The sequence below is a fragment of the Macrobrachium rosenbergii genome, chromosome 32 (assembly GCF_040412425.1).
Source record: "Macrobrachium rosenbergii isolate ZJJX-2024 chromosome 32, ASM4041242v1, whole genome shotgun sequence".
NCBI classification, from domain to species: Eukaryota; Metazoa; Arthropoda; class Malacostraca; order Decapoda; family Palaemonidae; genus Macrobrachium; species Macrobrachium rosenbergii.
In genome coordinates this window covers 5,173,434-5,187,383 of record NC_089772.1, presented here as the reverse complement: position 1 = coordinate 5,187,383, position 13,950 = coordinate 5,173,434, and the positions used below count along the sequence as shown (strand labels likewise).

Here is a 13,950-nt window from a genome sequence, read left to right as displayed (position 1 = left end):
ATGTGATGAAATACATTGAAAAATCACTTATCAAAAGGGTGTTTTCAAAACATATTTTGTTTGGTTTTTAGCTATTTAACGCCATTGCTTGATATTGTACGTAAAGGATATCTACTACCAACTTTTAGACACACTTACTGTGATGTCTTAGAAATGAAAGAAGTTAAAGAAAAAAATTGTGACTTTTATTGCAAATTGGTGGACCATTGGTTGGAAGTAACTAACCAGTTCATTCTATCATGTCTCAGAGTTGCGCTCTTTAGTTAGAGGTCATACCTAGCTTTTTGTATTTTGCAATTTCATTTTTATTGATTTTCTCTTCAGCCTTTTATTCCTGTCTTTAATTTTCACTAATTTCATTCATTTTTCCTTTATAGTGAGGGATTAATAAGTTTTACCTACAGGCAGTTGTCCTCCCAGCTTTATGTAAATATTCTGGTTTATTTATTGCTTCATTATTGAATTTGACCCTTTCCTTACTCTTGCTGGTGGGTAAGTCGGTAAGGCGTGATGATTTCCTTAATTTGGTAATTCTTTTTTTTTTTTATGTAGGAGTCTGTCACAAGTTGTCAGTACAGGTAGTTCACCTCTTGTTTGTTATGCACAGAATGCTGTAATCTCATTAAGAGCACTTCCCAAATCCGTACCATGCCCATGACCTCACTTTTCTTCAACCAGTCTCGGTGTGAAATCCCTTTAAGAGTCTCATTCAGGAACCCCCACAAGGAAGGTTGAATTTCTTGTGATATTTATTTTATCTCAAGCTAATTTTTCTGAGCTGCTAAGTAATTGATTAATTGTTAATAGAGAAAAGAAAACAATGAGAAAGAAGAGAGAAGTATGAAGTAACAACCTACATGTACACATAATTAAAGTCAAACATATTTATTTAAACAAAAGAAAATAATGTAATTCAAAACAAGAAATGATTGCACACACACACACACACACACACAGAGAGAGAGAGAGAGAGAGAGAGAGAGAGAGAGAGAGAGAGAGAGAGAGAGAGAGAGAGAGAGAGAGAGAGAGAGAGAGAGAGAGCAGCAGCAAACAAAATTTGGGTATTTTATATCTTTCAGTATTAATCCCAATACCGTAGTGATAATGCCATTGGTCTTGGATCATCACTGAGAGGGCATGGCCATGAGGTTGCTTTCATTAATTTGAGAGTTTGAGAAGCAGCACAGCCCTCCGGCCAAGCTGTGGCTGTTTGTCGAGTCATCTTTCCATGTTGGAGAAGCAGATTCCCTTGCAGTTGTTTCTGCAACGGACCCAGCTTATTTCAGGATAGCATTCCCCTGGTTCCTTGAGCTGCATAACTTCTTCTCTTCATGTATAACACAATACACTGTTGGGGCTCACGCTTTTAGAAGTACAGAAATATGGTTGGAGGAAGACTTAAATTGAAGTGACCCATCAGCTTCATGGAAGTGATGACAATCTTTATAGTTCTACAGTTGTTCACTGAGTTTTAAAAATTCAAGATTGTTATTATAGCAAATAATGCAGTAACTTACTTCTAGAACCAGGAAGGGACAAGATCCAAACTGCTGTGCTGTCTTGCAGTAGAGGTTTTTGTTTGGGCAGAGGTACTAGAGTTGAGATTGTCCCAGGGTTTGTGCTGGGAAGGCAGATTAGCAGATTATCATGGCAGCCTCATCAGACAGGAGCAGGTTCTCCTGTCAAAGTGGTTGCTGGATCCTGAAGTCTGTAGGGCTCTGGTAGTTATGGGGTAGGACTCTAGTGGATCTCTTTGCACCAATCCTGAATCACAAGCTCCTGTTGTAGTGCTGAGTCTGCTTGATCCAGTGGCCTGGAGGGTCAGTACCACATGTTACATACCTTTACCATTCCCCTGTTCAGCATGATCTGACAAATCCTCAAGTCACTCCAGGATGATGCTCATTGCTCATTGCTCATGTTTGGCTCTAGCACTCAGATCTTCAACTTCTGATGGCCCATCTGAAACCCCTGCTGACTTCCTATGGAAGAAACTCCTGTAGCAGCTGTGCTGCCACGGGTTATATGCAGACCTAAGTATCCTGTACCTTTATACCAGAAGATTTTCAAGTGAGGCCATGGAGGCTTAAGTTTTTCAGTTGTTGCTAAAGCCATGAGCCTACTCCTGTTGATTTTCCACATTCAAGCTCTGCCAGGCCAAATGGGGTAGATTTAGTGTTGGTGTAATTAGAGATGTACTGTATCAGTCCTTTCAGTGCCTCCATATTTCACAGACTGCAGACTTCATCATTCACCTGTGCCTCCAGAAGAAGTTATCTCTGTCTGCAGTCAAAGGCCATTGTTTTGGAGCCTCTAGGCATATATATTACATCCTCCACACCAGTCTTGGAGGCTTATCCATCACATCAAAGACAAGTCCTCCTTGTAGGTCAATTCAACCATCAAAATGGGGCCCCTACTCTTTAGTTCCTTTCAGCCTCACATGGGTCCCCTTACTGCGCATTTTAATTAAGAAGACAACCTTTCTATTGTGCTTTTCATCCTCTAACCCTGAAGAGGTTGGGGTGGTGCCATCAGTGCACATCACACTGTAGACATTAAAGATTCTTTGCAGCATTCCTTTGGCCACTGGCTCTCCTTTCATATTCTCTTTCTTCCATTTTATTTTCCACCCCTCTCCTAACAATTGTTTCATAGTGCAACTGCGAGGTTTTCCTCCTGTTATACCTTTAAAGTCTTTTTACTTGCAATTTTCGTTTCAGCACTGAATGACCTCATAGGTCCCAGCACTTGGCTTTTGGCCTGGATTTTATATTCTATTCTATTATTTTCTGTTCATCCTGTAGGCATGTTAGTGAGTTGCTACCTTTTATTGTTGAGATGCTATGTACAGTGGAATGGGTTTATATTTGTTGGAGCCAGTAGTTGCAGTGGGTAAAGTTTTACTAGTAGCAGATATATTATACAGGTTGTCCATCACTAATCTGGCATCATTGGGACCTGGAGGGTGCCAGATTAGCCATTTTATTGGATTAGCCATTTATTAGGCTAGAATACATGAAACCCAGTAGCTAAGCACCTCATCTTAGAATTAAAATATCCCATAAATCAGTACAAGTTGGTTAATAAAGAAAAGACAGTTATCAAACACAGGTAGTGCTCTAGTTACGATAATTCGATTTATGATATTTCGAGTTTACGGTGGGGTTAGCAATTAATACCAATATGAAAATATTTAGGAAATATTTTTAGATTTCACGCAGGCAGCAGCGTACAGTCAGGCAGCAAGAGAGACCAACTTCTTTTCCTCCATCTCTTTATTCCATCTGCTTGTTAAAAAAGTAAAAGAGAATGATAAAAGTATTGTTAGTAACGTTACAATCTTGCGTAAATGCGTACAGCCATAAACAACCGAACGGGAAACTGTTGTTTTACTAATAATCGTATCGGATAACGACTTTTTTGCTTGTATTTCAACCATTGTACAGTTAAACAATTACTGTAGTTATGTTACAAATGACATTAAGTACTGTACAATAGGACTGATATATTTTTTCACTATACCCTTATTCGCTTTGGAGAAAAGATCGGCAAGGAAATATACTGCTACAGTAACTTTAAGCTGCAAGTTGTAGCTGAAGCTGAGAAAACAATGTTCAAGCTGCCAATGACTATAAATTATCGTGCATTGGCAACATGGATGAAACTCGACCCTAAATAAAATGGAGAGAATGTATTTTACTCAAAACTACTGGGCATGAATGAATACAGATTACTGCTGTTTTCACGCCGATAAAAGAAAAATACGTAAAGCTCGTATTTTGATGAAATCAAGAGAAAATAGCGAACGGAATCTTGATTTTTTTTTTTACACGAAACAAACATGCCCCCAAAATGGCCAGCTGCGATCCCCGCGAACGTCATATATTAACGAAAAAAATAGCTAAATTAATTTCACAATGAGACGTATTTAAGTTATATTTCGACTTAAAAACACATCGTATAACAAAAAATATCCTTGTCCCAAATAAAGTATCTGTATTCATTTACGCTAACTAGAAGCAAGAAAAGCACTCTTGAACTGAGTTAAGTGTGGCGAAATAAACACTGTGTGATCGATTCCCAAAACAAAACATTGATCGCAATTTATAATACAAAAGCAATATGAGAATATACGCAGTTTTTAAAAGATCCATGAAAAAGATGCACATTCGCTATGTTGTTTGTATAATACTCTTAATATGTGAATAGAGTTCAGTATAATGTTGGCTAGGCTACCATATATGTATCCTATACGATATACCATAGCATAGGCTAAGCCTTGTTTGTTATTCAGTTTCTCTTTATACTGAATTATCATAAGTCAGTCTGCATTGAACCTGCAGAATTAGCTGGCACTAATAATTACTATACCGTTTATGTATAGAGTATACTGTGTAGTGTAGGCTAGGCTACCATATATGTACAGATGGTACTGATTACATTCATACATATATATACAAAAGCAAAAGCATGCCTGTGTTTACAAACACCTCCATTTTGTTGATGCAGCACACTGCGCTACCAAATCGAAGCGGCCGGCGAGTGAGTTAGCGCAGCGACCTGGGAAATTTGAAAATTAGTGCGGAAACATTAGAAATTACCCTAGTCGAAATTTGTGCCAGATTACTGATTGTTCCGGACTACTGATTGCCAGATTACTGATGGACAACCTGTACTTTTCTTTCGCATCCTTCTTTTGACCATTTCTCTTCTTCATTCATCTCTCCAGAGACTGAGTTTTCAGGGCTTATGGGCATTTTTGTCCCAAATGTATCTCTGTCCATATACTGTAATTAGAAAAAAGCACAAACATTTGCCATACAAATTGATAATTTGACTTCCTACAGTATGCCATAAGAATTATCTGGAAACTGGGTTCCTGACCCACTCTGTCTTAGAGTTAGAAATAATTGGAAACTTCCACTACATGTCCTGCAGTCTGCCTGAATTGCGATTCAGTTCCAATGTTTTGGGTTTGTTTTGATCAAACTTAGATGTTACAAACATATTTTTCATACAAGCCCATCAGTCATGTACATATTGGCCTGCCCTCTTGTCCCATTGTTCTCACTGTATCAAACCTGATTTATGCAACAGAATGAGCTGGGTTGTTACCTCAAACCAATACTTCATATGTGCATTTGCTCAGTCACTCATAGCTTCTGAGAGAAAAACAAAGAGAACCAGTCTATCTGTTGTAATATATTCTGTACATTGAAACTGCAGCCTGTTGTTTTCATAATCTGCAATGTTGTGACAAATGGCTTTCTTATTTATTATCCAGTAGTATGATTTTGGACAGATATGAAACTTTTGCTTAATGTTTTCATGATCTGCAGTGTTGCAGAGCAAGTGTCTTTATGTTTTACTCCAGCAGTTTGACTTTGGACAGTTTTATATTTGTTTGATAAACTACAGTACCTATAAAGGATATATGAACACCATCTGAAAATTAAATATAACATTATTTTTATGGGAATAGGTTTTATTAAGAGTATCATTTTGAAATTCACATAGCTATAAGATTTATAGTTTAATCATAATTCCATAGAACAAAAACACTACAACAGTTACTCTTGTCCAACAGCAAACAACAGCTGAATTTGAAGAAGTGAAGAGAATGCTTATGGAAGAGAAAGTTGAGGCAGTGAAGCAGCTAACACTAGAGCACGAACTGGAAATGGTAGCTTTGAAAGAAAAATGGCAGGAGGAGGATTCTTCACGGCAAGAAGAATTAGCTACCCTTAGTCTGGTAAGTTAATTATTTATACTTTGTTGAGAGGAAATGCAATTAACATTGTTAGTGTTTCTGGCAATACTGACTTTAGATTGTTGTGATCGTTTTCCTTATTTTTCAAACAGATTAGACAGCTGAAGCTTCTGTACAGCTTTAACAGCTGTGAGTGGTTTTTATCATCAGTTTACTTATCTTCAGTTCTGGTATGTTTAGTGAAAGCTAGGAGCAGTTCTTGTGAACAGACGGCTACTCAAAAGTAAATGTTAGGAAACTATTACTGGTCTCTAAAAACAAAGCAATGTTTAACCAGTTCACTCAGATATTTGTAAGTTATGTTGTTCATATTTGAAAAACTTCATTGTTTTCACATGCTTATGTTGCTGATATCTGCTAAAATAACATTGGAAACAGAATACATTTCAGTAGCTTGTAAGGTGTAGTCTCATGGTCATAGCAAGGATCCATAAATGAAGACATTGCGAAGAGATGTAGTGTCCTAAGTCTGGAAGATTGACAGAAACTATGAAGCTGAGATAGATGATTATTGTGGAAAGGGGAATGGAGTAGCCAGTAACAGTAGGCGATTTGGAAGTTACAGAACAGATACCAACAGGAATGTGCTGAAAATCACGGAGGAGGACAGATGATGATGAGTCAGAGGGTGGCTCAGGCAGAAAGTGGAGATCACTCATTGCAAATATTAATGATAATAAAGGATATAAACATGACTGCAGATATCCAAATTCCTCAGGAAGAGAGGACAGTTCTTGCCTGTAAACCTCGGAAAATTTTAGGTTATGCTTGCTTATGTCTGCCTTTTAAGTCGACCTCTTAACATATAATAGGGGACCAGCAGGCCACTGTATAAATGTACAGTAGATAGTCTGCATTATATGGTAACCTGTGACATAAACATATAAAACCTAAGTATCTAACCTAAAACTAAACTCCATATCACCTTTCAGTATTTGACATTTGTTCCGACATGCATACTACCCTTCGCTTTCATATATGGAGCATTCCTTGTGCCTCTCCATTTGTTCGTTGTGTTTCCAGCCGTGCTTGCATATGGATGTGCTGTAGACTTGTTGCTGATGTGTAGTTGTCCCTTATTTTGTGCGGTTTGGGAGTTTCATATCCTTTCCTCCTAGCATAGGAGATTTTTTTTACCATGTGAAGAATTGATTTCCTCAATTTAGTAGTGTTTCTTGTTACAAAGGGTCTCCCTCTCCCACATGAGTGCTTGAACATGAGATCAAGGCGTAGTTGTTCAGTCGCGCTGGGTTGTTCTTGAACATGAAAACAGTGCTTAGTTTTCCATCATTTCGTCTGGTGAAACAAATTCAGTAACGTAACAAAAACATATTAGAGATGTACTACAGTTGTTAGTGTCGTTCTGGGAGATTTACTTTTGTTCTTCTCGGAGAAATAGCTGGTGTGTCGTGCCTTTGTTTTCCCCAGACACTTGAGTGCTAGAGAAAGGAAACCTATCCCAGGTTTTCTTTATGTGGTTAAAGTATTTTTGGTGTACTGGGAGAGTTTTCCCGAGGGTTTGGGGGCAAAACTACCGTTTTAGGATTTATGTGTTCAAGGCCTAGTGCTATGTTCCCTTGAGTTTCCGAGTGTCCATCCTTCCTGTGACCATGGAAGAGAATGGGAAGACCAAGGTACGGCAATGCCAGGGCAAAGACAAGCCTTGTGGAAAATTCATGCCGACTGTGGCTGTTGATCATCATTCCGTGTGTTTTTCATGCAGGGGTCAGGTATGTTCCCAGGAGTTCACCTGCAGAGAGTGCAGATTATGGCAGGGCACACGACCATATGTCTTCTAGGTAGCTGCTGATGAGCGTCGCCTAGGAGCAGAATGTTTTAAGTCAGGATGCAGTCACTACGTCTTCTTCCACTCATCCTCTTCTAGAGATGAAGGCTAAGACCATGGCCGTAAGGAAAGATGTCACAGTAGTTGTTAAGCAGCCCAAACAGGACCATTCCTCTCGTATAAGAGATAGCCCACAGTTGCTTTCGCATGGCCATGACCGTTCAACTCAGAACGAGACTTCACATTTTTGGAACAGCCCGCGACAGTGTTTGTACTGTTGAGACTGTTCTCCTCTTAGGAGGGATAACCCATGGTCACGTTTGCACGGCCGTGATCGTTCGCCTCATGACAAGAATGAGACTTCACATCGGAGGGACAGCCTGCAACCATGTTTACATGAGAATGAGACTTCACATCAGAGGGACAGCCCTGCAACCATGTTTACGTGGTCGAGACCACTCTCCTTGTAAGAGGGATAGCCCCCCGGCTGCGTTCGCATGGCCATGACCTTTTTTGGCTCGTAACAAGTTCTTCAAGGTCATGATATCAGCCATGGACTTCCTCTCCTGTCGAATCTTTGGTCTCCATATCAGCCTGATTGGGTCCCAGGTCTCTTGTATGCAGAAGTTGTTATTGTAAACTCATTCGTGAGCATAACGGTTCTGTGGAAGAGACTGTGGGCTCCCTCTCAGTTTCCCCATCAGGTCTCGAAGCCCTTGCAGGACTACAGAGAGAGTCTAAGGCATCATTGGGGTTGCCGTGGTCTGATCTTGCATTCTCTATTCTGGACCAGGTGAATTCTCTTGTCTCTGGACAGGACAACTCACTTCGGTCCAGCAGGTCTTTAAGTTGCTTCCTCCACCCCTACCACATCATAAACAGTTTTATGTTCCTTCAGTAAATTCACTTTTAATGAAGCAGGTTGGACAGAAGGGCCCTCCTTTACTTCCCAAGAGGCTGCTACTTTGGAATCGTCTGCCACGGCAATGTTCCAGGCGGTCACTTGGCTTGGCCTATGGTCCACTACAGTGGGCAAAATTTCTTCTGCCTCCTTCTCTAGCAGTAGCAAAGAGCATCCCACCTTTCTTAGGTTGCTGCTGTCTGGGGGTAAGACCATTTAGCTCACCTAACAGCAAGCATACGGGCTAATTTGGTGTTGAAGAGGAGAGATGCTGCCTTCTCTAAGATTACTAGATTTTCTGGTCCTGATTCTACCTTGGCACTGAGGAATGGGCCGGTTTAGGTTCTTCATTGCTCTTCCCTAAGGACCAAAGTAGAGGCTGCAGTAGACTGATGGAGAGCAGATAATAATGACTGTCTGGTCCACCAGGATGTCAGTAAGTCTTCGTGACCTTCCCATGTCCCTGTAGCTTGGTCTTCATCTCAGCTTACCACATACCCAGCTAACAAGAGATCTCAAACTATGTCAGGTGCTCTTAGGACCCCTCAACCTTCTCCTGCCTCCATAAAGAAAGGAACTTTGCAGCATACCTTTCAACCCTGTCCAACCAAAGCCAGGAGAGGATGCAGAGGGAGGGCTAGAGGATGTAAACGCTAGAGAAGGCACCCCTCCCGACTTGCTGCCCTTGGTTGGGCAACATGGCAGCACCATGGAGTGGAGACCTGGGTAGTACTGTAGATGTTTTATGGGTGGGATATCTACTACCCTCCGAGTTTGCCCCCTCCTCTCTCTGACTGTCCATTCCATCAAAGAACCTGTGTTCTGGGCTCAGTGAAGGACTTAGCTCTCCAAGAAGAAGTGAAGGCAATGAAGGAGAAAAGTACTATGGAAGTCGTGGACGGGACGTTCCCCAGGTTTTCACAGCCGGGTCTCTCTGGTGGAAAAGGCTTCAGGAACTTGGAGACCAGCCATAGACTTGTCTTATCTGAACCTCTTCATCAGAAAGACTCAGGTCAAGATGGAAATTACTTGTACAGTACTGGCAGCCAGCGGAAGTCCTCCATAGCTGTGTACCAGGGAAAGTGGGCCATCTACTGTGATTGGTGTCATCAGTGGGGTTTCTCTCTGGTCAGAACCTCTGTTCAGCAAATAGCTGACTTCCTCGTGCTCTTCTGTAGAGAGAAGCTACTTTCTGTTTCAGCCATTAAGGCCTACAGGGCTGCTCCAGGGTTGGTTCTATGCCTGAAAAGCGTTGACCTCTCCTCCTCCTGGGAGATCTCGATGCTTCTGAGAATTTTTGAAGTCTTGGCCTCCCAGAGAACTTAGGCCCCCCTGAGTGGGATCTGACTCTTGTCCTTGGTAGCCTTACTCGTGCTCCATATGAACCCCTGCAGAGATCATCAGACAGGGACTTGACTCTTAAGATGGCCTTAGCCTTAACAAAAAGAGTAGGAGAACTTCATGGTCTCTCTTTTAATGTCAAACACTCAAGGGGCTGGTGGTCAGTGGCTTTTGAATTTGTCCCGGAATTCATAGCAAAGACTCAGAATCCTTCGGTTCCCGATGACAGATTTGAGTCCTTCTCGATCCCACCCGAAAGAGACTTTGTTGGTGATGATCCAGAAGAGATGCTATTATGTCCTATTAAGGTACTGCATAGTTAAATAAAAAGGACTTGGCATCTCAGGCTAGAGTGTCGAAGACTTTTTGTTAGTATTGGCCAGAACAAGAAAGAAGTGTCCGCAAACACCATCTCCTTTGGCTTCGCAAGGTAATTAGACGAGCATATGGTACTTATCAAGATACAGATACCAATGCTCTGCTTGCAAAAGCCCATGGTGCTGGGGGCCTTGGCCCTTATGTCGCATTCAAGAAGAATCTCTTTGTTCAAAGGGTATTGAAGGCTGGTACGTGGGTTCGTCAGACGACCTTCACCTCCCTCTACCTATGAGATGTTGCCCATAGGTCCTTGGACACATTTTCCTTGGGACCGATGATGGCTGCTCAAAAAATTGTGTAGCTCATCCAGTGCCCCTAGCAGGACAGATTGTTTCTTTCCTAAGATGTTGGTTGTGAAAGTGAGAATGAATATGATGACTGGCCTCCTTCCTTTCTCTTTCTTCTTCTCTTCTTATGGCAGACAGGGGAGTAGCTTGAGCCTTCATGTGCTATAAATGGCTAGATATAGGTGATTGAGCAACCATTTTACTTTCTGTATTGTGACTGTACCTACACAATACAAATTCTAGATAGTAGAAGGAAATCCTGCCTTCTCTCTGTTACAAGGGGAGAGAATGATTGACAATAGAACAAGGTCATTAACTACTCTCAGTTTTGTTGTCTCTGACAAGTGAGGTTCTTACATTCTTCCTTGACACGATGTAAACTTCAATTTCCATTGCATCTAAGCTTGGATGTTTGGCTGATTGAGCATTCTATTGCTTAGCAGACCAGAGGCATGTGACGCCTTCCCATGCTTGACCAGGAAGTGAGCCCAGGTGAACCGAACCACCAGTCGGTTTAGAAACTTACTTTCATCCTCCCATCAAGAAGTAAGTCTTCAATACATGAAGACCTCAGGTTTGTACCATGTATGAACACATGACAATTTTTTTAATCAGTTTGTATTTTTCATAAAATACAAACCTGAGGTCTTTGCACAAATAAATGGCCCACCTCTAGCCACCCCTCATTTTGTTTCCTGGGGTGGAAGATAACTGGGCATCCACGAAGGGAAGGAAGCAAAGCTCCTCCCCTTCTCTCCTCCCATTGGCTAAGGAGTCTTGCTGTCAACCTTGTTCTATTTTTAATCGGTTTTCTAGCTTGCAGCTGAGATTATTCCATACGCAAAGACCTTAGGTTTGTATGTTATGAAAAATACAGATTGATGAAAAAATTTGTCATTTTTCCTAACATACGAACCTACACTTTCATATAGGTAAAATTACCCCTCTCTTTCCACCCCGCGTAGCCCAATCTCCCACTTCTTCTGGGAGGCTGTTGCGCTGTGCATGGACTGGTCCACACAATGGACAAATGGAGGGCAGCTTGGGTCAACCTAGGGAGTTCCAGGTAGCGTTAGGATTTTGGTTTAGGAAAGAGTCTAAAACAGCCGAGCATAGCGATGCGCAGTGAACAGTCCACATATGAAAGCTTAGGTTCAAATGTCAGGAAAAATACAAGTTTCTTTTTAATTTGGTATACTGGTTTGTATGGTGAGCAACCTAAAGCATATAGCAGTAGGTATGATATGTAGAACATAACTGATAAAAATCTTAACTACCATACCGTCCTCCGTTTGCATCTCCAACTGCAAAATGATGAGTTTCTTAGGCAAGTGACCATCAGTGATTTTATACCATAATTTTGAAGGATTCTTAAATGTGATCTTGTTTGTTTTTATTGTCATTATAGTCAGTAAAGTATTTTTAATATTTAATGAAATAACTCTCTGAGAGCTTTTATGTTAACATTCCTCCATTTGTTGCAAATTGGTTTCTATTTTTTGTATGATCTTCCCAGTCGTGCAATTTAGTTACGTAGGTCTGCTTTTAATTCTTAAAAAATTTTCCTTACAGAAACTGAAAACCTTAGAAGAAGCTCTTGAAAAAGCCCAGTGCGAACGTAGTGAACTTGAGAAAATTACCAGGAACGCTTCTATTCTCATATTCAAGAGGAAAAGGATAAAATTGTTCAAATTCTGGAGGTTAGCTTCACTGAAAGAGAAAAGAAAGCCCTAGAGTGTTTAAGAGAGCAATTACAAAAAGAGCATAAAGAGGAAGTATGCAGGTAGGGCATCACTGCATTTTTTATGTTATATATCACGTGGGGTTATATGTGATTTTTGGTCATATGTATGTATTGTTCATAAGGCAAACAAAAACGTCTTGTTCAAATACAATGTAAATCACCTTTGCGAGTTGTCTTTTCCCTTGCCAAGTACAGTTTTAGGTTATGAGTTGCCAGTAAAAAATGACTGAGTCTGTACCCAAAACATGTAAGGAAGTTAGATTTATCTTTGATCTTAATTCATTCAGTAATTGTCCATGTTCCAAAGCTTGACCATGTGTATTGTTTGACATTCACAGATTGCTCACAGAAAAAGAGGAGGCTATACGAGTAGCATGTGAGGAAGTTCGTTGTCAGCTTGTTGCCGAGTGGCGACAAGTTGTTGATAGCCAACACAAGGAGCTAACAGAAAAGCATGCTATGGAGTTGGCAAAATGCAAACAGGACTGGGAGGAAGAAAAGCAAACTGAAATAGCAGCCAAGATATCAGAACTGGTAAGTTGGAGACTTATGAAAATGATATTTTTAAAAATTTTTTAGCCTTATATTTTGTCAGATTTGTATTTATAAAGACATTGAAACTGACTTTCAACATAGATATGGTCAATTATTAGTTTTGTTGTTACATGCAGTGTTAAAATGATACTATAATGATTGCAGCATGTAAAAAATGTGCAGAAGTGTTTGGTAACCAATATTTATTCAGAACATAATTCGTGTATTTGGCTACTTCCCTGTGACAGATTTGACTAATCCTTTTTTATATATATGCTGTGGAAGAAACTGGAATTGATGTGGCATTTGTTCATAGAATTCAGACCTTAACTGCCCAAAAATGTTTCCTTGTTTTACTTCCTTTTCGGTACATGGAAAATTCTGCCTTAAGTTGATGTGAAAATTGTAGCATGAATAAATTAAACAGCTCATTTGGTGTAAGAGAAGACATTATGATTAAGAAGTTTAGCCAGACCACAGGGTCCCATTAGTAGAATCTTTATCGCTCTCCCAAAAGATTTGCTTAGTGAGAGGTGACGTTTGTAAAGAGATCTAAGAAAAAATGACAGTGTAAGGGAACAAACAAAAACCAAGAGACAATAAGCTCTGCACCAAAAATTGGAAACCACCTTTATGAAATGAATTTAGATTGCAGGATAGTACATACTGTATAAGTTAATGAATCACATTAGAAAGTGGGAAAAATTCAGGCTTCCATTAAGATCTCATCTTCTCAATGGATCAGAGACATGAGCTCTTACACAGAAATATGAGGAGATTTTGGAGAGAAGTTACATCTAAATACAAAGATTCATGATTGGAGTGCTTATATTGTATCATGGATAAGGGGTGAGCAGAGATGTAATGCTTGAGGGGTTTGACAGGTTGGGCTCTCTGAATATTGAGGTGGTGTTAGCACTTGATGACTTTAAGATAAGATAGGATCATTACCATTATTGGGCACTGTAACCACTTAAGATAGGATCATTACTATTAATGGGTACTTTAACCAGACCAGTGAAGAGAGATAGAAAAGTAGATGTGGAAGCAGGACTCTAATCAAGTAGAGAGTGGTGGGCTGCTTTAGATGCTCAAGTTTTTAAAGGAAGACCTGACACCAAAGCATAAATAATTTAGGGGCAAAGGAACACTCCAAAGAACATTAACACTGCTTACAGTGCAACATGCAAGCCTTAAAATAGGTAT

The 13,950-nt window shown here is 40.3% G+C and overlaps 1 protein-coding gene across 1 annotated transcript in view; it reads left to right on the top strand.

Annotated features, from left to right (window-relative positions):
• Nucleotides 1-13,950, top strand: part of Atg17 (autophagy-related 17) — a 148,897-nt gene that overhangs the window by 39,247 nt on the left and 95,700 nt on the right. Inside the window, 4 exon segments of the mRNA XM_067132745.1 lie at nucleotides 5,591-5,755; nucleotides 12,039-12,096; nucleotides 12,099-12,249; nucleotides 12,549-12,744. Coding sequence (XP_066988846.1) covers nucleotides 5,591-5,755; nucleotides 12,039-12,096; nucleotides 12,099-12,249; nucleotides 12,549-12,744 — 570 coding nt within the window.